The 25278-nt window shown below is 48.2% G+C and overlaps 1 protein-coding gene across 1 annotated transcript in view; it reads left to right on the forward strand.

Moving 5' to 3' along the window:
* The first annotated feature begins 854 nt into the window (after positions 1-854).
* Slc6a11 (solute carrier family 6 member 11) overlaps positions 855-25278 on the forward strand; it is a 115721-nt gene continuing 91297 nt past the window's right edge. The window contains exons 1-4 of the mRNA NM_024372.2: positions 855-1107; positions 4335-4469; positions 4590-4730; positions 8367-8457. Coding sequence (NP_077348.1) covers positions 867-1107; positions 4335-4469; positions 4590-4730; positions 8367-8457 — 608 coding nt within the window. The 5' untranslated portion in view covers positions 855-866. The remainder of the gene's footprint in view (positions 1108-4334; positions 4470-4589; positions 4731-8366; positions 8458-25278) is intronic.

Raw genomic sequence — 25278 nt, forward strand, 5'->3', positions numbered from 1 at the left:
ACACTGCGTGGTGCATGGACAGTCTCTACTGTAGGAAAACTTTATCAGCCTCTCGTCATTTAACCTTTCACCCAAACAAACCAACAAACCCAAGAAGGCGATGTTGGAAGCACCTTTTGCAGCTCAGCAAACTGAGAAACTGCGGTATCAGGAGCCTTGCACACAACTCATGTAGGTGAAGCAGGACATCCAGCTTAGATTTGCCTCTGGATGTCCGTACTCAATGCCACAGTGTCAAGACTCACATGTGTGTGGGTGGAATGAGACCCCAAGGTAGAGGGGACCAAGCATGGGGTTGGGGTTAAGACCCAGTTACCATCACCTGGAAACTTCAAAAGGACTTTCCATCTAGTCATGCCCCAGCAGTAGTCTCACTAGGACCCTGCAATTGAACCCTACCCACACAGTTGTTCGCTCTTCAAAAGTTAGAGCTGCCCATCTATCTCTGAGTAGAGATGGGAAAATGGAGGCCCAAGCTTTGAAAGGTCACAGAGAGGGTGTCTCACTCATAGCCCACTTGGGCCTGGGTAGAGGACTCTGTTGTTACCTGCACTCAGAAGCCAGTGAGTCAGGCTGTGGGGCAAACCTGTGCCCCGAGTTAGCCAGGTGCTTGCAAGGTCAAGGTGTTAAGGGAGGCACTGGGCACACAAGGTCAAGTCGCAGGACTTGCAGCACCCCTTCCACCCCGGGGTTCAGGCGGGCGGGAGGTGGCCTGGGCACTGCGTCCTTGTCCCGTGAGGTCCGGCCCGGGCGGCTCCCTCGGCTCCACCCCCGGCTCCCCCGCCCGCCGCTCGAGCCTCTCAAAAGCCCGGGCGCCCGGGGCGGCGGCGCAGAGCCGGGCCGGCGCACGAGGCGGCAGGGCGGCCATGACTGCGGAGCAAGCGCTGCCCCTGGGCAACGGGAAGGCGGCCGAGGAGGCGCGAGGGTCCGAGGCGCTGGGCGGCGGCGGCGGGGGCGCGGCGGGGACGCGCGAGGCGCGCGACAAGGCGGTCCACGAGCGCGGTCACTGGAACAACAAGGTGGAGTTCGTGTTGAGCGTAGCGGGAGAGATCATCGGTCTGGGCAACGTGTGGCGCTTCCCCTACCTGTGCTACAAGAACGGCGGAGGTGAGTGCGGCAGCGGGGACGGCAGGGACGCGGGGAGACACCTGGGGAAGGGTGACACCTCTCATGCAAGGCCCTGATCCTCCCTCCCAGTCCCCAGGAGCTGAGGGACTGCACGGGGCCCACCTGTTTCTCTGCGCCTGCGTGCAAGGAGCCGCTTCGCACCTGAGCGCTCCACCACCTGCCACCTGCCACCGGGCCCAGAGCAGCGTCTGTCACCTGCGTGAGGGACAGACCTGGTCCAGGAGCTCTGCTTTCAGGCAACTCTCGCTGGCGTTTTAGGCAGAAACCTGTTATTTAGCCTCGGAGGCTCCCTGTCCTCACAGGAAAAGATTGATCTGAGCTATCTTTTGGAGAGGTCACCGAAGTGCCAGGAGAAGGGGCCCAGCGTTAGCCATCTTTTGTAATTTTTTTAAATTGCCTCACAGTCACCTTGGAAGGTAGTGTTTTTATGGATCTCAAGGATGATGGGACCACGCATCTAAGAAGCTCCCTGTCTTACTTCTACTGAGGGCAAGATTCAGACTCCAAAGGTTTTTCCGTGCAGGATTGAGTTGACCCCTGGGGAGAACTTTTGCATAGGCTTCCCTGCATGCTCCTCTCTGTAGTGTTTTAAATTTGCTCTTCAGGCCCTTTCTAGGGAAAGTATTTTAGGCCTCTCTGGAGGAAAACTGGCACCAAGCAGTTTCTTTTACTGGGCTCAGACTCACCCACAACTGCAACCACGCCGATGTGTGTGAGACGGGGGAAGACCAGCGTCCCTTCCAAAGACACCATCACAGAGTGCCATTTGGGAAGAACTGAAGCTGTGGTCCCCAGTTCTCCCAGCCCAGAGTGGGACCCAGATTGCCCCCACCTTCCCCCAAACTCCCACACCCCTCCTATCGCAGTAGGATGGCAGAGTAGCCAGGGGTCCCATTAAAACCTATGGTGGCACAGTTCCTCTCAGAAAAGGCCTGTATTGGCATTTCCCCTCCTCCCTGTGCTACCCCTGATCTTCAAACACTAAAAAGGTGACAGAGAAGTTGGTTGGCAGGGACAGTGCAGGGCTCCCTGTACAAACAGCTGAGGGGCCTGCGAACTACACTGCTTGGCTCCGGCTCTTTCTTTGGGGACATTCACCCTGAAGGCACAAGCTGCTCCAGGCCTGCCCTGCACTGGTAATGAAGTGGCCAGTGGTGTCCGTGGCTTGGCAAGGGGTGACAGCTGGCTGCAGACTTGGAGACCCAAAATGCACCCTGTGCCCTCAGGCAGGCCCTGCCTCACTGTGCAGACAGAGTCTTTAGAAGCTACCGTGTGTGTGTGTGTGTGTGTGTGTGTGTGTGTGTGTGTGTGTGTGTGCATGTGTGCACGGTGTAGGAAGTTGTACATTTAAGGTAGTTTGGGGCAGAAGCTACTTTAATGTCTTTCATCTAGGAAGTATTAGACCCAAACAAGAAGCGTACTGCAAAGTAGAAAATGGAGATAAATTGGGTTAATCAGAAATTCTGTTACAAACTGTTTTGTAAGGTTGTAGTGAGTAAAGTTGAAACGTGACTCATTGTTGGTTGTTTGCTCTTTGATTTTCCAAAAACCTCCATCAGTGCAAACACCCAGGCTTCGTGGAGTTAGTTATTTTAAGAATTACAGTACTAGCTTTGTGAGTTCAGAGGCCAGCTGGCTTTCTCCCCAGTGTCATCTGTTGGGGTCACAGAGACTCACAGGTGAATTACAAGCTCTTAAGGGAACCGCTTCAGCTTTTTAATCAAATAGATTTGGAGTCAGGACTCAGATGCTGCTCACCCCATATAAGTTTCTGCCTTCAATCTAGCTGGGCTGTGGTTTCCTCTAAAAATAACGTGTTCATGGGCCAGACTAGTAGATTCCACAATAATGGGAGGTATCTATCTCATCCACAGGGTAAAATCTTAAATGAGTTCCTTGCCCAGAAAAGATTTAAGACCCTTTCAAAGCCCAGTAGATAGGCCCACACTATCAGGATTGATCAAGGTTGCTGCTGTTAATCCGGTGGTTAAAGAGGCTTCATTTAGCAAAAGCAATTTCAGGTAAAGCCTCCATTCACAACATCAGATGGAGAATACTGTGTTTTCATGCTTTGTTATTAGATGAGAGAAAGAAAATGAGGGATTTGGTGGGGGGAGGCTTCTCCATCTGTGCCTAGGGCAAGGCTAACTTCATTTCACTTATTTTGTAGAAAGGCCCTGGCCGTGGGTATTGTGTTTAGGGCAGTCCTCACCCAGGGTGACCCTAAGCCAGCTTTGAAGGGGGATTCTTGCTACAAATTTCTTAGGGCTCAGATTCATACCTGGGTCATATGTGCAGGGACATTTAACCTCATTGAATGATTGTCTGGAAAGTTTTTTTTTTTCTTTTTCTTCACCAGAAAAATCTTTTAGGGAGATTCTACAAGAAAATAATGAATGGTTTTCTCCTTCACTCCCACCCCTTGAGATTAGTTTGGGGTAGAGAAGGGAACAGCACATAGGATAGGAAGGAGCTTAATCTGTGCTGGAGGGTGGAATGGGTGCTGGAGAGATCAATGCTTTCTCTTCAGGCATGAAGGTTGGTTTGCATCCTCAGCACCCACACAAAGCCAGGTGTGGTGGTACACACCTGCCATTCTAGCACCAGGGAAGTGGAGACAGGAGGATACCTGGACCTCACTGACCGGTGAACCCCAGCTTCATTGGGAGACCCTGCACCAAACATGGCGTCAAGGTTATAGAGGAGGACATTGACTTCTGGTCTCTATATACATGGGCGCAAACTTGTATGCTCACGCTCACAGAAAACAAATCGATCTCCCTATCTCTCTTTCTCTTGCTCACACATGCGTGCGCGCGCGCGTGCGCACACACACACACACACACACACACACACACACACACACACACATGCACAGAATTAATCAACAAAACACTTTTCCCCAAACATTCTTATTCAATCACGCAGATACCCTGGGAAATCGTCAATGGCATTAATTATTAAAACTCATTTTACAGCTGGAGAAGTCAAGGCCCAGAGATAGGAGGAAGAATTGCTTGAGGTAAAAGGTGGCAGAGGGCACGAAACCTCCTCCCCTCCCGTGTTTTCTGGCTCTGGCCTTTCCAGGCAAATTGGAATCCCAGCTGGAAGGGAGCTGTGTGCCACCTTGGGGTAGATGCCCACGGGACAGGATTGGTGTCAGGAGGGAAGTTTCCATATTACCTCTCTGCACTCTTACCTTACAGGGGCATTCCTGATTCCTTACGTGGTGTTTTTCATCTGCTGTGGAATCCCCGTCTTCTTCCTGGAAACGGCTCTGGGGCAGTTCACGAGCGAGGGCGGCATCACGTGCTGGAGGAGAGTCTGTCCTTTATTTGAAGGTAAGCGTTGATTTCGAGAGCAAAGCAGAGTCTTCCTCATTTGTACAAGTTGCCAGGGGCCGCCAAAGGCTGTCTCAGAGGACAGAGACCTGAGCCGCTCTTCTCTGTTCGTTCTCACAGGCATCGGCTATGCAACACAGGTGATCGAGGCGCATCTCAATGTCTACTACATCATCATCCTGGCGTGGGCCATCTTCTACTTAAGCAACTGCTTCACCACCGAGCTCCCCTGGGCCACCTGTGGGCATGAGTGGAACACAGGTATGGTCTCCAGGCTGGATCTCTCCTGGTCCTGTGGAGGGATCTGGGGTTGGTGGTGCACCCTGAGTCTGCAGTCTTTTGTCACAGTTCAGTTTCCTGGGAGTGGCCTCTGGAACAATGGTCACCTGACCAGAGTATATTCAGCATTTAGAGGGAAGGTAAGATCAAGCGCTGGACCACAATTTGAGGATCATGATTTCTCAAGTCCTGCCTCTCTGACTGGTTCATCTTTCTTAATAAGGTGGCGAGGTATTAGATTAAACTAAGGGCAGTTAAGATGATCACATTTATAGTAATGAGCACAAACTCGAAAATGCTTTTGGTTTCCAGAATTTGAGTTTTAGAAGACATTGTGTGAAAATCCTGATTTCTAGCTTCTCTCTTTAAAAGATGTATGTATTCTTAATATATGTGTGTGAATGTTTGCTTGTACGAGACCATATTCATGCAGTACCTATGGAGGCCAGAAGGGGGTGTCACATTCACTGGGGCTGGAGTTAGAGATGGCTATGAAGCATTATGTGGGTGCTGGGAATCGAATTCAGGTCTATTAGAAGATCAGCCAGTGCTGCTAAATGATGAGTTAACTCTTGCCCCCTAACTTCTCTTTAAATACCAAAACCACACCCAAGTTACTTGGTTTGCTTTACTTGTTCTAACCAGCTAAATGTTTGAAGGCAGCAACATCCCCCACACATACATATACACACATGCACAGTGGAAAGTCTTATAGGTCATCTTTGACTTAGATACAGTCTGTCAGGACTTCTTTGGCAATCTAGAGAAAGAGAATACCTGTCCCACCCCTTTCTGAGGTTTCCGTGCTCACTGCAGGCATCACCAATGGATTGTAGCACTCTTTCTCTCTGAGATAAGCCTTGGCCTCTGAGCCCTTCTCAGAGGTGCTCTATTTTGACTGGAATTGGGACACATACTATGACCTATCCATCTATGTCAGCATCCATGGTTAATTATGTCTGGGAGGGGCCTATCACCCTGAAAGCTGAGATACAGTGAGCCTGTGTACTGTACTGGTCACTAAGAGAAGCAGCAGCCATATTAGGTCTAGAAAGCACAGCAGCCTAGTTTTAGGTCTGTGTCTTTGCCTTACCTGCCTTCCAGTCACTTCTGTGTCAGTTGTTGTCAACTTTCCTAAGGCCCTGGGTTCAGTTAGCCTTCCTTTGGCAAGGGATCTTATGGAGATGTTTAGCAAGCTACAATTCAGGGATGTACTCTTGGACTCCTGATCATCAGTGTGTTAAGGAAACTCTAAACTTCTACATGCCCTGAATCTCCACTATGGTCCTTGCCATCGAGGGCCCTTGGGAGATTCTGTGGCTTGAATCTGTGTTTGTAATTTCTCAAGATTTAATTTTTAAATCATGCGTCAACAAGACATGTGTGGCTCAGTGGCTCAACAATTGCTTACCATGCATAAGGCCCTGGGTTCCATCCCCAGCATTAAAAATGGATGAAAGGAAGGAAGGATGGGCAGATGAATGGACAGACAGACATATGGGAATGACCTGAGGCTGAGGCATGCTGTAAGGGGGAAGAAGGTCTTGCAGAAGAGTGAACTAGGGAAGTATGGGGGTAATATTTCACAGACTCTGCCTCTGTGCTGTTGGTCTGCTTTTCTACTGGAAAAGCAGTTCATTATCCCACATGGAATTATTCTGCACATTGTGAGAGGGTTTGCTATTGTTTCACTTTTTGTCAGTTCCCCAGTTGAGTTGGTATTTTATTTCTAAATTAATTAATTAATTCATCTTTAGGATAGAGTCTCATGTAACCCAGGATGGACCTGGAGTTCCTGGCCCTCTTGCCTCCACTGCCTGGGCTCTGGGATTACAAGAGTGCACAGAGCAGCTTTAACTTATGGTATACATGACCTTAGATCAAAGGCTGAGAAGCAATTGACTTGCTATAATTTTAATTTCTTACCTGTGAGAATACTCACACAGGTTTATAACCACTGTTTATTTTTATATAATCAATTTTAATTCAAATGACACATCAATTTTGAATATCTGAGGGAGTTTGTGTGTGTGTGTGTGTGTGTGCCTTCCAGTCTGTCTGTCTGTCTGCCTGTTTGTATGTCTGTCTGCCTGCCTGCCTCCCTGCCTGCCTCTCTTGTTTTATTCTGCTAGGGTTTAATTTGCTAGTACTGAGTCATGGACTTGCTCTGTGGCCCAAGCTGGCATCCAGCTGTCCTTCAGCATCGACCTCCCAAGTGTTGGGACTTCGGGTGTGACCACCAGATCCAGCAGAATTTCTTTTTCCTCTTAGGAAAAATATTAAGCAGCACCATTTTAGAGTCTGATAAAATCCCAGGATGCCATCATTGCAGAAACAGGCTGGGGTATGTCCAGTCAGATTGCTGGCAACATGGCTTCTAGACTCCAGTGTAGACTCTCTGGGCACCCAGACCCACCTGCTTTCAGCATAAGCCAGCAGTAGCCAAGAGAAATGAGAATGACACAGACAGCTGGGCCATCCATCCCCAGTGGAGACCTTCCTGGCTTGTGATCCCCTTTCTGCAGAGCCCATGACATCCTCACTGGCTGTGGCTACTGTGATCAGCCTGAATGGCAGGCGCATCTGAGTGAGAAGGCACTGGCAGATGTGGCAGTACCTACTCCTCACTGGAGCTGAACCAATGTCTAGGTCCTAAAGCAGCTGATGTAGGAGGCTGTGCTCCAGGGAGCCTGCAGCCCAGTGGCTCATCCAACTATGTCTGCAGGTGTGAGTGAGGCCCATGGTGGCTCACGGGTTCCAAATCAACGGCAGCCAGCAGTAGAACCCTGGCTGGAGTTATTCTTGTTTCTGTCTTTAGCAGGCTGCAGGCTTTACAGAGGAGGGCGAGGGTGTACATGGGGACTAAGTTACTATTTATCCTTGGATTATTTCTTTTCATAGTCAAGAAAGTTAGGGAAAGTAATTCCTTAGAGGGTCTTGGGGTTCTCATTTAGTTAGAATTTAGGAGAGGGAGGTCAAAGAAGGCTTCCGGGAGAAGGAGGCAGCTCAGGATTGCTCTGGACCTAGTCACTAGGACACTTCTCCTGAAGAGTCCTTGGTGATCAAATTTTTGATAAGAGCTTGTTCAATAACCAACCTTTTTGACTCATTGGAGGGAGGGAGGGAATAAGGGACCACGGGCCTCTTCTGTGTGTGTTCCTGCTGGTTCATCCAGCCCTTAGCTCTTCACAAGGCCACTCCAGTAGTTACCTCTTACTATGGGAATGGGAATCCACAGCTCCATCAAAGCCCCTGGAGATATCTGTTCTATTCTGTTCTTTTCAGTGAGGGCGCTGGGCACCAGAGACCAATGCCATAGATGGGGCTAAGCAAGGAAAGACAAGAATGAGTAGAAGATGGGGGTGGGTTTGAGGCACGGGGGGGGCATGCAGAAAGATTCTGGATAGGAACAGAGTGAGGTTTTGCTCCCACTGCATCCTCCTTCTGATAGAACCAGAGCAGGCCACCAGGGAAAGCCGTGGCCAAAGCATAGATTCTCCGGTGTGTTCTGACCTGTGTCTGCCAACACCACCTGGCTGTACCACCAGCTCTGTGTGCTCCCTGGGTTTGGCCCCATGAAGGTTAATTTTCTGTGTGTTTTGTCTTGTTCCCACTCAGAGAAATGTGTGGAGTTCCAGAAGCTGAACTTCAGCAACTACAGTCATGTGTCCCTGCAGAACGCAACCTCCCCGGTCATGGAGTTCTGGGAGTAAGTGAAGGATCAGCTGGCCTTGTCCTCATCCCTGCCTTCCCATCTCCTCCCACCTCCACCCCACTCCTGGAAAAGCTTAAGCTCAACTCCTCCACTCCAAGCTTCTTGGCTCCCATGGCCATCAGACTGCTGTAGAAGCAAGCATGTGTGTGGGTTTTTCCGGGGAGTCCCATAGGAGCAGCTGAGAGGAACGCATTCTGGTTCTTGGAAAACATGTCAACGTGCCTGCTTACTAGGGCGGGAAGTGCCTGGTAAAAGGACAGTTTAAAAATTCATTCTGAACAGCGGAGAAGTCAGAGCGAGCTTGCCATAAGCAAAGCCAGGAGTATATTTAGCCTTAGAAAGCAGAAGTCTCTGGGGGTGGGGGGTGGGGGCTAGCTTGCTCTCAGTACCTGAAGTGTGTGAAAGTTTTCAAGTGTATTTATGAAGGATGTGAGATCAGAAGGACCCAGAAGGTTGTGAGCACCCCTTATCCCAGAAGCTAGCACAATTCTATCAGAGTACTAAAGCACTGTCAACCTCATGGGGCTCAGGAATACAGTTGTGTGTAAGCTGCACACTAGATATAACCTAGGGGAGCATCATTCTGAGGTACCTTATGAAATGTACTCTGTAGAAGTATATAATGCACAACTCACAGAACGTATACGGTGGCTCTGACTCCTACTGTAGGAGGGTCCCTCAGTCCAGGTATACATAGGTGGTTTCTGTGAGCATTGGAGACTAGACCAAATAGTTCTTGATCTTTTTCAGTCTGCAGGGACCTGACATCATTGATGAAGTCTCCCCTACTTTGTGGCTAATTATAATAATGAATGAGGATGAATGGTGGATTTCTGAGTGATTTTAATTGGTTTTCTGGATACCATTTTGTTTCCTTCCTTCTAGAAGTCTGGCTGAATTTAGATCTCTGGTCAGTCTTTATATTTGTTCTGTTTATGTATGTGCCTGGAATAGAACAGACACTGCCTTACATATTGTAAACCTTTCCAGGGCTAGTATCCAATCCTTACTTTTCTTTGTACTATGTTTCTTTTCTCAGTTGTGGTTTTCAGATAATTCTGTATTGACACAAGGATCCGGACTTCTTCATTCTCACCCCTTTCTAGTGTTGCACTCTATGAATGGTTACTTTGTATTTACAAGTCTTCTTGGTAGGGTGAGACTGAGGTCCATCCCCACCGTGGTTGAACTAATTGAGCTTTCTTGACCCTTTCTAGTCTGTCTGTAAACCCATCTTAGCTTGCTATATGCTACTGTAACAAAATACCTAGGACTAGGTGACTTAAAAAGAATAGAGGTTTGTTTCTTATACTTGTGCAGTTTGGAAAGTCCAGGGTGGAGCGACTGGTAAGAGCCGGCTCCTGCACCATCATCCATGTCAGAAGGTAAAATGGCAAGAGAGAAGCAAGGGGTCTAAATTCAGCTTCTCCTTAGGAAGTCCATGTTGGTCCCATGGTAACAATTCAAGTCAGTTCCCATAAGCCACTTTTCAATGCTGTTGCATTGGGATTTCACTCCCTAATTCATACTGCAAGGGGGACACATCTAAACCATGGGCAAGGGTGTAGCTGCTGGGTTGTGGGGCACGTGTTGCATCCATTTTAACAGACGATGCAGAGATTGCTCTAATATGCATCCTGAATATCAGTTTAAAGGAATTTCTGCTGCTTTGCTTCCTTCCTTCCTTCCTTTCTTCTTTCCTTTTTTTTTTTTTTGAGAAGGGGTGTTATTTTATTTTGTGTGGAGGTACCTTGCCTGTTTGTATGTCTACATACATGCAGTGCCTGCAGAGGCCAGAAGAGGGCATCAAATCCCCTGAAGCTGGAGTTAACAGATCATTGTGAGCTGCCACGTGGGTGCTGGGAACCAAACCAAGGTGTCTCTAAGCGCTAAACACTTAGGCCATCTCTGCAGCCCCAAGCGAACCCTCCATTTCCTGTGCGGCAATTCATCTGAGCCAGTGGTTTCTGTTTGTTTCACGTTTTCTCCAGACAGCATCTCGCTGTGCAACTCTGGTTGGCCTGAAACTTGTTGCATAGACAACGCTGGCCTTGAACTTTCAGCAATCCCCCTGCCTCTGCCTCTCAAATACTTGTATTACAGGCCTTTGCCACTGCACTCCAGCCAGATTTTATTTCTCCCAGATAATGAGTGTGAAGTGGTATTTTACTATTTTAAACATGCATTTCCTTGATTGCCCCTGAGGTGAGCATCTTTTTGTGATTTTGACGCATCTAGAGAAAAACAAGTGCTCCTGGATTTCTCTGGGTTGTGTTTTCTTATTGACAAACATTTTTTATACTTTTTCCCCCCTAATATAATTTTCTTTGCTGTAAGATCTTTTCTGTGTGTGCGGCTTTTCCTTCCTGATGTGTACAGAATTTTCCATTTCACTGACACTGTGTTTATCAGTTTCTCCTTTGTGGCTGGCACATTTGGCTTTTTATTTAGGATGGCTTTCCTCCTCCAAGGTTATATGAACAGTTTCTGTATTTTCTCCTAAGAGTATTAAAGTTTGGATTTTCTAGCACTTAGGAACGACATGTGTATGTGGTAAAAGATAGAAATGTAGGTTTCGTTTTTATGTGAAGATTGGATCTCTCCAGCAGCTGTTACCCATCAGTCCCCCCATCTCAGCAGATTGACAGTGTCTTCTCACCTAGACATCTAGGCTTTCCTAATAGTCTGTTTGGGCATTCTTGGCTTATCTAGGTGATCTTTCTGTATATCGATGTCTCCCTGTGCTGCTGTTATGACCCTTGACCTAGTCTTGCTCTGCTCATTTCCAGAATGATCTTTCTGTTCCAAGCACATTTCAGAGTCAGCTTCTTTAGCCTAAGGAGCAAGAAATAAATGAAAACAACTTTGTTCCATTTGTGGGGATTTGGGGTAGAGGTTTATTGACCCGCTAGCTTAATTTGAAGAAAGTCCTCTCTCTTGGATCAAAGCCCATCTTTCAGTTCGTGAACCTGGTTCAGCTGGTTCTTCCTTATTTGGGCCTTTAAGATGCCTTTCAAGTGTGGCCTTGGAGCAGTTAGCATCCAAATGAATGGCACTTACCTAGTCAGTCACGGTCTCAAAAGGAGTCTCTGAAAGGTGTGGCACGAGGGAGGAGGCTTTGGTTCTGGGTGGGACAGCATAATTTTTTCCAACCACACTGGGTTGGGGTTCCCTTGAGAAATGTACAGGGCCTTACTTTGGTCACAAAAGGTTAAATATATATATTTTAGGGAACCCATCCTGAAATAAGACGGTATTTCTATAGGACAGCATGGGTTTTCCCTACAGTCCATCACTCCTTTTGTAACTTTGGTGTGAATCTGGGGGGTTTTATTCATTGTATTTTTATTCATTTTAAGGGGTTACATGCATGCAACAGTACGCTGTTGAAGTCAGAGGACAATCTGGGAATTGGTGCCCTCTTTCTACCATGAGGGTCATGGAGACTGAGTTCATGTCTCCGGGGTCAATGGCGGGGGCCTTTACCATGGAGCTGCCTTACTAGCATAAGTTGCTGTATGTGCAGTGTCTTTGCCCACAGCCTGTGCTTTCTGCCAGGCTTGGAAAGGCTCTCTGTGAGGGCTGCTAGGATGCATAGGTGGAGGAGGAGGTACTGGAGAAAACCCTACATGAGAAGGGGTGAGGAGGCGCCGGTGAGAGCCCATTCTTCCTGAGTTTTCAGTTGGTCAGCATCCATCACTTCCAGCACCGCTGTGTCATGTCCTTGCTACACATCAGAGTGTCAGCCGTCCCCAGCCACTGATAACCGCAGATGACTAGGCACAGGAAGCGTCATCTCGTCAGTGTCTATGCTACGTACCGGGTACCGATTGCTGTGTACTGACAACACTCCCTCGGGTGCCTTTTATCAGACCCTAACAATTCATCTTCTCAGAAGAGGGCTTGGAGCACAGACACCATGTGAGGGTTTACGTCATCCCGTGAAGAAAGACAAGACCTTGGAGGAGTACTGATGGCTGTGCCATTTGATGGGACCACCATGTACCTTTGATGACCCAGGTTGCCAATCATCTGATATTCACCCCTCCACAGTCTGCCCCGGAGACCTCCAGCATTTCCTCCAGCCTCATGTTGGAGAACACTTTGCTAGGACGTGGTTCTTTCTTGCGTTGAGCTGATAGTTGATCCTGGGACTCTGGGAAGAACTTTCTAGTTTTTCACCTGACAGTCCTTGGATCCTGGGTCAGTTTCCCCAGAACTGCTGTGCCACCATGCTTTCTGGCCTCTTTCTTGTGTGGCCTGTTTGGCTTCCCGACTTGTTCTCAAGTCCCTGTTATCCACACTAGGGACACCATGCTTGGTTGAAGCAGAGACTCTGGCTGCCGGCTACTTCATTCATTCTACAAACGCCTGCTTCTTGCTGTATGTAAGAAAGGCGCTATCTTCGAGGGAGGCAGCAATGACAAATGCCAATCTCTAATACACATGTGAAACAAACCCACAGATGACCGTAACATCCATGACAAGTAGCTGCTTCCCTGCCTGCAACTGGTCTGGCTTCATACCACTGAGAGCACAACCCACATCAAACCCACTTAAAATTTTCCTTTTCTTTTTCAGAATGTATCTCAAATGACTCACTCAGCCAACAAGACAAGCCAGACCCCGCATCTGACTCTGGCAGGGGCTTGTAGGGTGGGACAGCTTGTCTTTCTAATGTCACAATTCAAGATCTGCCATGGTGGTTTCCCTTAGTTACCATTCTGCATCAGGTCCATGTGCTTGACTGCATATGTCTGCATTTCCAAATCTTGAGCCTGCATCCTCTGGTGAGACAGGGAACTGACAACAGTAGATGGGCAGTGTGTTTGCTTTCCTTTCTCAATCTCCACTTTCTGCCCTGTCCCAGAGTTCTATGAGCAGCCCAGACTCACAATGGGTACGGTTACAATTGCTCTGCACATGGACCCGCGTGAGGAACGTGTCCTAGCACTTACTGTGAGCTGGGCTGCTGCTAGGCTCTGAGTGTTTCCGCCTCTGTTTTGTTTTCTTTTTATTCAGGACCCAGCCTTGTCTGTCAGGATTATCTTTACTGCAGGTTTGCTTTGTATTTTTAAAAGCTCCACAGATGTCTTAATTCATCATCTTTGGATAGAAATCAGGGCTCAGAGGAACAAACCTGTTCTTACTGAGACACTGGGTTTCTCCCTTGCTGACTCTGCCTCTCATTTTATTCTTCCTCCACCTCTTCCCTCCTTCTCCACCCTCTTCCTCCCTCCTTCTCCACCCTCCTCCATCCCCCCTTCTCCTCCTTCTTTTTCCTCCTTCCTCTTCCTCCTCATTCCTCCTCCTCCATTCTGGTCTCTTTCTCCTCCTCCTCCTGTTTTCCTTTTGTCTCCTTTTTTACTCTTCACCCACTCACTGGCCTCCCTTCCCCATTATCTGCTCTTCTTCCTCTTCTGCCTCTCCTCCTCCTGTTGCTGGCTTTCGTCATGGCCCATACATGCCCTGGCCTGTACCAGGGTCACCCTCGTGGTTCGTTGCTCTCCCCTCGCCTGTGTCTGGTTCTGTGTTTTCACTGAGTCTTAATTCAGATGTCAACACCCTCCCGAGTGGCACAGTGGGATGATGCCAACTCCCTCGGCTTTCTCTCGGCATAGCTCTTCCCTGAAATCCCGTGTCTGTGAACTGGCTCATTCCCCTTCATCTTCCGTGTAGTTTAAGCTCCTCGCTAGCACAGCCTGTGTTCTTTGTTCGCTGTTGCCTGCCAGCACATTTGAGGTGCTTTGGAAACATTGTCAACAATCCATGAATGGAATAGTGAGTGAATGGACGCCTGCCGGCCCATAGCTCCTTCCACTTCAGCCGGCGCTTGGAAGTGGATGATTCCACCAGGCAATACTGGGGGCAATGACGCCTCCCTACACTGAGCTGTGTGGACAGCCTGCCGCACGGGTGGAATGAATGTTTGCGAGCAGCTCTTCCACCTGTTGGGGACCTGGTGCGAGTCAGAGTTCCTCGCTGTGATAAAACACCCGATGTGAAGAGTAAAGAGCTCCAAGGAGGAGAAGGCTCTGTGTCTGCTTCCGCTTTCACAAGCCTATGTTTCCTCACTTGGTCCTGTCTGAGTCCATGGTGGCAAAGTGCTCCATGGGAGCAAGTGACCGAGGAGGTGGCTCATCTTACGGTGCTGGGAAGTGGACAGAGATCGAAGGGGACTGGGTTCCAGTGTCATCCTCTCACGGATGCCTCCCTGTTCTAACCTCCTCCTAGGCTCGCCCTCCTAAGGGTCCCATGGCCTCCCCGTGGTGCCATTACTAGACGTTAAGCCTTTACAGGGGCATCTAAGATCCAAACCATCAGGCTGATTCTGCCTCTACTCTGTCTTACTGGCCTGTCTGGGTAGCTGTCACGTGATTTGAGGGACATGAGGCCCTGCACGGGCTGTAAGCAGACACACGGATTTAGCTCCTATTTATTGAGTATCCTAGTTACAGTTACTGTTGCTATGATGAAACCCCATGATCAAAAGCAAGTTGTATTTGGCTAATAGTTCCACATCACAGTCCATTATTGAAGGAAGCCAGAACAAGAATTCAAACAGGGCAGGTACCTGGAGGAAAGAGCTGATGCAGAGACCATAGAGGGGTGCCAGCCACTGGCTTGTCTCTTATGGCCTTGTCAGAGTGCTTTCTTATAGCACCCAGGGCTACTACCTACCAGCTGGCACCACCCAGAGTGGACCAGACCCTCCTCCTATCAATCACTAATTAAGAAAATGCCCTACAGGCTTGCCTGCAGTCTTATCTTATGGAGACATTTTCTCAACTGTGGTTCCTACCTCAAATGTCCAGCTCACTGAGCCACAGTGTTCCTTCTGCTCACTTCTATTGAGGCAGAGTAGTGGCTAGGGCTGAGCTGTCATGGCCTGTGCAGCTAGCCTGTGACCTGAAGATTTTGTATCATACCCCTTCTCCAGGGACAGAAGGACCCCAGACCATTTTCCTAGGTCAGAACTGAATGCTGCTTCCTGACCCTGTTCCACCCCACACCATCACCCTGCCTGTGACTGCAGTACAGATTTCAGTGGTAGGTGCTGTGGCCCAGCTGGAGTCACTTTCTTTTCCCATGGAGGGTGTGCCACTGGGCAATTTGGGTGGCCTCTGGAAGTCTGTTGTGCTCCTCTGAACATAGCTGAATGTGTCACATTAGCATCAAATGAGACAGTATTTGGAGAACAGCTGGCACATGGTACATGCTCAACGAGGTTGGTGTTTTTTTTTTTTTTCAATGAACAGTTTTAACCTTGTCCAAAGTTCTCCTGGGTTTGCTCACAGCATTAGTACCCAGAGACTTGAGAAACAGTGGAGGAATCCAGGAAGTGAGAGGGACTGGACTTCCTGATGTACTTGACAAAAACCTGTGGGTGCTTGCACAGAGCCAAGAGGAGGGAGACCGCCGATCCAGCTTGTGGGACAGGCTTCATGCAGGGGCTGGGGTTGACCCAAACTGGACTTTTAAAGGATGAATAGAAGTTCACATGGCTGATTGTGGAGCTAGCAGAAGGGACTAACACAGACTTGATCACAGATGCCGAGGTTGCCTGAGGAGCTTGTGGACTCACGGCCTTCGGTTACAATGCTGTAGTGAGCATGGAGAAAGGCAGAAGGTATCAGGACAGTAGTTATCTCCTTACCTGTGGTCAGCTGATCAAAAATGTTAAGTGGAAAATACTCGCTATAAATCCATTGGTATTCGTGCGTTTGAGGTAGTAAGATGAAATCTTGTACTTCTTTGGGTGAGATGTCATTTGTCCTGCAGAGAGGGGGAGAGAGAGTGAAAGAGGGAGAGGGATGGAGATGGGGAGAGGGGGAGGGTAAGGAGGAGAGGGGAGGGGAGAGGAGAGGGAAGGAAGGGAAGAGAGGGGGAGGGGGAGAAGGGAGAGGGGAGAGAGGGGAGAGAAGGGAGAGAGGGGGAGAGAGTGGAGAGAAGGGAGAGAGGGGGAGAGAGGGGACAGAGGGGAGAGAGGGGAGAGAGGGGAGAGAGGGGAGAGAGGGGAGAGAGGGGAGAGAGGGGAGAGAGGGGAGAGAGGGGAGAGAGGGGAGAGATTGCACAGGCCAGGGTTGCTGGAGGGGTCTTCTTCCCTCAATCACTTTCTCCCCCTCCCCCCTGGTATATCCATGCTATATATGCTTCCTGCTTGCCAGTCTCTCATAGCATCTTGGTCAGATGCTGTGGTTTCAAGCTGCTTGAGTTCGGGTGACTTTATATTATGGAGTAACAGCCCAAGTACACAAGAGTAATACTGGAATTTCAGACATGTCAGCGAGGAGTCAGAAAATGCTTTAAGGAAAAATTAATTTCTCTCTCTCTCTCTTCCCCCACCTCCCTCCTCTCTCCCTATCCTACCAATCCTCTGTGTGTGTGTGTGTGTGTGTGTGTGTGTGTGTGTGTGTGTGTGTGTGTGTTGGGAGTAGTTTCTGTCTTTGGCTTAGGATGGCCTCAAATTTCTTATTTGTTGGAATTTGTTGAATTTCAAGGTGACTTGGAATTTACAGTCTTCCAGCTTCAGCCTCCCAAAGGGCAAAATAAACACTCAGGTGGCTGAGACCTTTGCGTTTTCTCCCTGTGCTTGCTTTATAAATTAGACTTTAGTGTACATTTAGATGTATAGGGAAAGCATGGCATATTGTGTGGTATCAGGCAGCCACTGGGGCTCTTGAAACTTCTGTTCTCTGGTTAGGAAGAATCTGTCATATATGTCTCTTCTGGATAAAGGGAATGGCCATGCATGTCTTCTCTGGATAAGAAGAAGCCACCATGCATATTCTCCAAGAGAGCTTGCTCTATACCAAGCACCATGGAGGGGCTGAGGTACATTAGGAACAAAACAAGTGAGTATCCCTGTAAGTCAAGGTTTGTCCTCTAAGGAACATGCAAGCAGGCTAACAGAACTGAGAGGGTTGGGGTCAGGTGGGCTTCTTTGAGGGGATAGCATTTGATCAGGGACCCAAGAAGAGTGGAATGATTGGCTTATCTGTTAGGACAAATTCTGAGGCCAGAGGAGCAATGCAGGATGTAACCCTATGTGGAGGACATGGGTATGTTCTGAGACTTACACGCAAGGTGAACCAATCCTGATAGACACTTGAGGTCCCATCTTAGACGACTTTCTATTGCTATGATAAAGAGCACAACTAAAAGCAACCTGGGGAGAAAAGGTTTATTTAGATTACCTGTCCTGATTGTAGTTCATCACTGAGGAGTTCAGGGCAGGTACTCAAGCAGAAGGGAGCCCTGAACTATGGAGGAGTGAAGCTGGCTTGTCATCGTGGCTTGTTCAGCCTGCTTCTTCCTACAACTCAGGGCACCCACCCACGCATAGTGAGCTGGGCCCTCCTACACCAATCATTAATCAAGAAAACCCTCCCATAGACTTGCCTACAGTCAATCTGATGGGGGCAGTTTTTCAATTGCGGTTTCCTCTTCCCAGATGATGATAGCTTGTATCAAGTTGATAAAATACCTACCCAGCATAGGCCCTAAGTGTTTCTGGACCTAGTGCCTTTAAGGATCGTTGGAAATGATGATGTGGACTCTCCTCAAAGAGTCCCTACAGTTCTGGGAATAGGACAGAGCTCTGCCTTGCATCCCGCGTGTGCTGGGTGTGGCCTGGGTGCAGAAAGCTGGTTTCTCCCTGGGCAGAGGGAGGCTGGGACATGCCTGTCCTCAACTGTTGGGAATGCATGGGTGGAAACAATCTTAGAAGGTGGTGGCTCGCTCTGCTCCACTGTGCTGCTCCTAGATGCAAAGACCCCACCTGTGCCCCGACTTACTAAGGCTCCACCAGCGCCTTCTTTTGCTACAAAGTATCTTCTGACCTCACATCACATCCTGGGTGGGTCTTTCCCCAATAGAGACTCACAGGAGCCCAAATTGGTCAGGACTCAAGGTTTGTTTCTTTTGTTTGACAATGACTATGAGACGGGTCTTACAGGTACTGGCTTTTGGATGTATATAAGCTTTGTCTCATTTCTAAAAGCTTTTTCTGGGGTGTGACCACTATAGTCATGTGTAGTCCAAGCATGCCCATGGAAGCACCATTTGTGATGGTAAGAAAAACAGAGAGAGAGAGAGAGAGAGAGAGAGAGAGAGAGAGAGAGAAGAAGGAGGAAGAGGAGGAGGAGGAGGAGGAGGAGGAGGAGGAGGAGGAGGAGGAGGAGGAGAAAACCACCTGTGAGATGTCCCATGAGTAAAATTATGCAGCAGCTATAAAAAAGAGCAAGGCAGGAAATGTGTTGCCACAGAGAGGAGCTGCTGCTGAGGTAAAGGAGGGGTGAAGTGTGGTGAGAGGCATGTGCAGGCTGAGGTGCTGGCATCTGAAATGATCCCCCTCTTCCTTGGCTTCTGGAGTCTCCGTATAACCATATTGAATGAGGATGGGATCAGAGTCTAAATGTGAAATTGCTCACTGTGAAGTTATTCTTAGTACACGCAACCTAAAGGTCCTTGTTTTTGGGTGCCAGAATGTTTTTGGGTGCCAGAATTTCAGTTGCAACTTGTAGCCTCAGGTGTACTGTGGAGTGTTTGTGTTCAGACAGTTTCTTACGGGCCTGGAGAGATGGCTCAGTGTGTAAAATGCTTAAGACCTCAGCTCTGAGGCACATGAAAGATGGGTGGGCATGCCAGCCTACCTATAATCTTAACACCTGGGAAGATAAGACAGGAGGTCTCTGAGCAAGCAGCGTAGCTATACTCAGTTGGTGAGCTCTGGGTTTCACCAGAGACCCTGCCTCTGTAGTTAAACTGGAGAATGATCAAGGAAGACACCTGACATCACCTATGGCCTCCATATACATGCAAACATACACTCATGAGTTCCTGCACACACATGAGGATAACATATACACATGGCTCATGTATCTACACATATGTATATACATTTATACATACACACATACACCAACACACACGGGGGGGAATTTAAGATTTTAGAGCATTTCAGATTTTAAGTTTTCAGATTAGAGTGTACTTTACCTGTATTTATGGATACTTGAAACTACACATACCCTTAACCCCATGGACATGTCTGGGAGGGTACATCTGATGTCATTTATCCACAGGCTACCCAGTAATAGTACATGGAAAAAGGAAAAGTAGGTAGTAACAGGGTTTTGCTTCTCTGGTCTGTGCTCTCTCATAGTATTTGAGTTTTCAAGTTACAACTATCAGAGCTGTTACAATAAAGGCAGGAGTCACGGTATCAGTGAATGAGATGGCAATCTTGATGATTCTCTTTGCTTGTGTGAGAAACCCATCTTGTTAACCTTACTTATTGGCTCGTTCTTGTTAATATTAACTCATTTAACTCCACAGTCAGCCCTAAGAGGTGGGCAGAAGTCAGATTTCCATCTTCCCTTTTACCAACACAAGGGTATTACCTCAGCTCATGGACTTGAACCCCAAAGCGAGTCCATCATCCACTCCTACCCCTGAGCACTTGGTTTCTGCTGCTACAGGCTGTGCATATGCAGTGGATCTCATCTGCATGAGGGTTCTGCTTGTTATTGTCCCCTCACTGAGGCACTGCAGACCCTTGACTTGAACACAGCTAAGAAGAACAGAGAAGGGGTCAAGACACTTGCCAACACTAACTACAATGCTTCTTTGTTGTCCCAGCAGGGTTGTGACCTCTTTATTCTAACTGTTGAATATTTAACCGGTTACATCACTGGCAAATGGAGTTTTAGCAACTAAAATATAGTGTATTCTGTGTTTCTATACTATATTGTAAATCACATATTGCCCCCCCCCACCCCCTAAGAGAGCACACCACTAACAATTCATTCTCTGCCTGCCCCTGGGATCCTGTGCTGCTGAAACTGAATCAGGTCCCGATCTACTGCTCTGGTTTCCTCATATACATAAAACCTCCCTGGTGTTCCCTGCAAAGCGCCAAGTGGAACCAGCCCTCCAATCTACTGCCAGTGGCATTTGAGGAGTAGAGAAGGCCCAAAGGGGACTTTATTTGTTCTTGTGTACCATATGGAGTTGTCTGCCTTAAGCCATCCCCGCCAGCGTTGTCTCCTGACCCAGAGCCCTATCTCAGGAAGGACCTCTCTGTGTTCTGACATGGTCTGAGCCCCTCACCGAAAGCCCCACTGAGGGTCAGGCATTGTTTGCACAGATAGTTGTGAAAAGCTGTTCAATGCTGTGATGTAATGTGGGGAGCCAGAGGCTTGGGCCTTGGGAGGCTAGCGTCAAGAATCACTGTGCTGTTGCCTTGGGCTAATTACTTATATCTGCTGTCCAGCTTCTGTGGAACAGCAATAGAAATTGGCCTTAATAGAATTCTTCATAGTTAGGGTCTACTCTTGCCTGACATTTGTAACCATTCAGACAAAAATACTCACGTCTGAAATTAGCTAGGAAGGTACTGGCAATTTTAACCGACACTATATAATGGGAAGGAACCAGTTGTGCATAGGTCCCCTGTTGCATCCTGATGGCTACAGTGAGGGAAGGGGGGTCACTTTCAGATCTCCCCTATTGTGTGTCCTGCCATTACACAGAGTTGCATAGGCTTGTTCCTTCCACCCACCTGTGCAGACAATGGGTTGCAAGGCTGACTATCTGCCCTGCACATCATGGGGATTGGGAAGTCAGAGGTTAAGGGGCTTGTTGAGGTACCTCTCAGGGTGAGCCAGAGCTGTGCCTCTGATGCCTACCTGCATCCTCCTGTGATTGCTCACTCTTCTCTCCTGCCCTGAAACAGTGTCAGCTTTCCTGTTTCTCGGCTACAGCATCCACTGGCATGTGATTCCCACAGTCCCAGTAGCAGCCCTCTGCCAAAATCCCAGTGCCCACAGCCATCCCTGGAAGACTGTCACTAGATAGGGCATGTTCCTGATAGGAAAAAGGAAGGGGAGGGAGGCTGGAGAAAACTCGCAGAAGGCTCTAGCATATGTACCGAATAAAGGCATCTGGCGTTTGTGGTGTGCCCTTCACTCTTAAGAGGATCATTTAGAAAGTGGCTTGAACCTTGTTTTAGAAAACGTGATTTCTGTCAGGCTGGGGCAGATGTTGAATGTGATACTGATCTAGTCTGCTACCTGTTGAGAGAATGGGAGCTGAAGAATCGATGCTGGCTCTGACATGTTCTCTGTGGTCCTCTCACTGGTGGCAGTGAATAAAATGATTTTAATTCAGGGACAGGAGTGGAGTGGCTTCGAAATGCCTAACTCTTCATAATTTCAGATTGTTTTTAACAGAGTTATAAGAGCATATTACGCTGTCCAGATTCGCACGTGTGAATTCACACACACACACAGACACACACACACCACACACACAAACACACACACCACACACATATACAAACACACACACCACACACACACAGACACACACACCACACAGACACACACCCCACACACATACACACACCCCCACACCACACACAGACACACACACACCACACACACAAACACACACACCACACACATATACAAACACACACACCACACACACAGACACACACACCACACAGACACACACCCCACACACATACACACCCCCCACACCACACACACACACAGACACACACCACATAGACACACATCACAAAGACACATACCACACACACACACATACACTCACACCACACAGACACACACACTACACACACACACCACACATACACACCACACACACATACACACACCACACACACATACACACACCACACACACACACACTCACACACACACACCTCTGTTTCCCCTGTGCTCTACCATCTTCCCACTGAGTTGGCAGATGAACAACATCCAGGATAGAGAGGGATCCCCAAACCTGGGACAACCCAAAACTCCTTCATTGACCTACAGGAAGTAATTCAGATTCTCAGGCTCTTCCTCAGTAGCATGATGTCTGGCTTCATGACTGTTTCACTCGCCATGTTCACCTTCACAGTGTGTGGAAATGGTGAACACTCATAAACCGGGCTTTGACTTGGGGACTGGGGTTTGTTCCTCAGTTAAACATATCTTGCTTGTAGTCAGCCTGCAGTCTCAGGGATAAATGACCATCACTCACAGTATGCTGTGTTGCGGCTCCAGGATGCTCAGTTCACTGTGTCCAGCACTCCTTTCACTCTGGGTGTTTCCAACTGCCAGGTGGGTTTCTTAAGTACAGCCCATTGTCCATGGAACAGTTTCTAACCCTCACTTTGAACTGTCGTGGGTATTCTCTTCACCCCAGTGAAGGGTACGGAGAATGCTCTCTCTTGTCCCTTGGACCATCTGCTCCTGTTACTCCTGCAGCCTTCCCCCACCCACACTCACTTTCTGTTTACTTCTCAAAGGCCTGAAGGAACAGGACAGTGGTGGCCTCTGGCAGACCCACTCTTCACTGCCGTTGCCTGTGTGTCCCTGGACTACTGTCTGGCTGCTACAACTGTGACTCTCAGCCAGCCTCTACCTATGGAAAGCCTCACCTCTGTGGATGAGTGGGGCACAGGACCTGAGTGTCCCTGGGCTCACAATTGCTCACTAGTGCAGAGCAATTATAGGGATGGCCGTGGCTTGGACAGTGCCTCTGAGCTCCCTGAGTCCAACTGAAAAGGTAGGAAGGCAGGATGCTGGTGCTAGACAAACACCTGATGCTGAGGACCTGTGGATGAGGACAGATTGCATTGTGAAGTTTCAATGAGTCACCAGCAGCTAAGCAGCCCTCTGCTTCTCCTGGGTGTACCTGTCCTGGTCTGTTGAACTCTGTCCACTCCTCCCACAGAGGAGGCGCTTTGGGCACCTGTCTCTTTGTCCTTGCTGTCTCTTCTAGACTCGCTGTCCCTGTCTTCTTCCTCCCACTCCTCTGGTCACATCATGCAGCTATAGAGGGTGGAAGAGAAGAGGTGTTTGACAGACTGTGGGAGACTAGAGTTCAAAGCCAGGCTGTGCCACCCATCAGTTTTGTGATCATGGGCAAATGAATTAGCTACCATCCTACTACTATGATAAAAACAACCTTGAGCAAGGCAACTTATAGACCGAAGGGGTTCACTGGGATTATGATTCCAGAGGGTAGGCGTCTGTTAGGGAGCGGAGGCACTTCAGCAAGTGGCATGGTGGCTAGAGCCAGAAGCTGAGAGTTTACCTCTTGACCATAATCAGGAAGTATGCACACTGGGAATGGAGTGGGTTTCTAAGACCTCAAAGCCCACCCCCAGTGATGTAACTGCTTCAAAGAGGCTACACTTCCTAAACTTCCCCAAATAGTGCCACCAACTGGGGGCTGACTTTCTACAATTTCAGTTTTTAAGTGTATGAACAACATTCTCATTCAAACCAGCCAGTTAAACACCTGTGGAACCCGAACTTTCTCTGAACAATGATTATAAAACCAAATGATAGGCTAAGTGTCCTGGTTTCTGTCCGCGCCATGCACAATGCAGAATTACAGTGGCCCCCTAGTCTTGTGCTTGAAATCAGAGTTCTGAAAGCCACAGGAAATGTAAACCATCCAGATTCTTACATATACACACCTGTGGTTGTGGTTAATTGATAAATTTCCAACAGTGATTAACAGTAATAACTAAAAATACCACTGTGACAAAGTCACCAAATCCCCATTCTTGCACTTTGTGGTTCTCATTAAGTAAATTAAGGAAAGCTGCTAAGGTGGTAGCATATAGACTGTGGAGACTCCGGTCAAAGGGGCAGCTCATGTCTTGGGCAGGATGTAGCAGCATAGTGAGAGACTTTGTCATTGCCACTCAGAATGATGTGCCATTTAAGACTTAGAAATTGTTTATTTCTGAGATTTCCCATTCAATATTTCCAGAATATGGCAGACCATCAGTAACTGAAGCTGGGAACAACCACGTACCCTGGAAAGGAAAAACATGCTGGGTGGGCGCTTCCTTGTGAACAGGTGTTTAGTAGATTTATTGAGGTACACTTTACCTGTAAGATGAGACCATTTTAAGCATACAGCTCAGTTGTCTTGTATAAACTTACAGTGGGCAGCATCATAACACAGTTTTAGACCACTCCCATCTCCCAAATTAACTTCCACTGTCTAATATGTGTCTCCTCCTACCTCCAAGCCACTTCTCATCTGCTTTGCCTCCGTGGATTTGCCTCATCTAGACTGAGTATATAAACGGAACTGGGTCTTTGGTTATTGGCTTCTTTCATCTAATGGTTTCAAGGGTCGGCCCTGAAACGACAGCTTGACTCAGGGCGTCCCTGATCTACACTGCTTAGGGTCAGAAGTGTTTCGGACCTGGTTTTCTTCCCTAGCTTTTGAGATATTCATACCAAGTTTAAAAGCAAAATCATTTATGTTTCATGCTCAGCTCATACAGGAGAGTGAAGGTAACTTTATACAGTACTCCCAGTGTGTCTGGGTTTTACTGTGAGCTGGAGTTTTCTACTTACAATGTCAAATTGCCACACAAAAGCTTTCTGCTTTGGGAGCACTTGGGTTTGGGGTTGGGAATCCTCATCCTACACTTCATCTCTCTCTCTTTTTTAAAAGTAATAACACTGCCTGTCCTGTTGGCATCCATGGCTGACAGATGTTTGAGTGGCTTCTCCTAGGGGCTCTGAGGATTAAATGCCGTTGAGAACATTCATGTGTGTGTTTGGGGTTGAACCTGTACTTGTTACTTTTGGGGGCTATATGTACTCAGGAGCGGGATTGCTGGGTAGATTATTTTTAACTTAAATTTTTGTTCTTCCTGTTAGTGTATGTGTGTGAGCGCACAGGTGCGTGCACGCACCACGTGTGAAACTATGGTCATGTATGTACAAAAGTCAAAGAGCAGCTTTCAAAAGTCAGTTCTCTCTGCAC

The sequence above is a fragment of the Rattus norvegicus genome, chromosome 4, assembly GCF_021556685.1.
Source record: "Rattus norvegicus strain SHRSP/BbbUtx chromosome 4, alternate assembly SHRSP_T2T, whole genome shotgun sequence".
Classification (NCBI taxonomy): domain Eukaryota; kingdom Metazoa; phylum Chordata; class Mammalia; order Rodentia; family Muridae; genus Rattus; species Rattus norvegicus.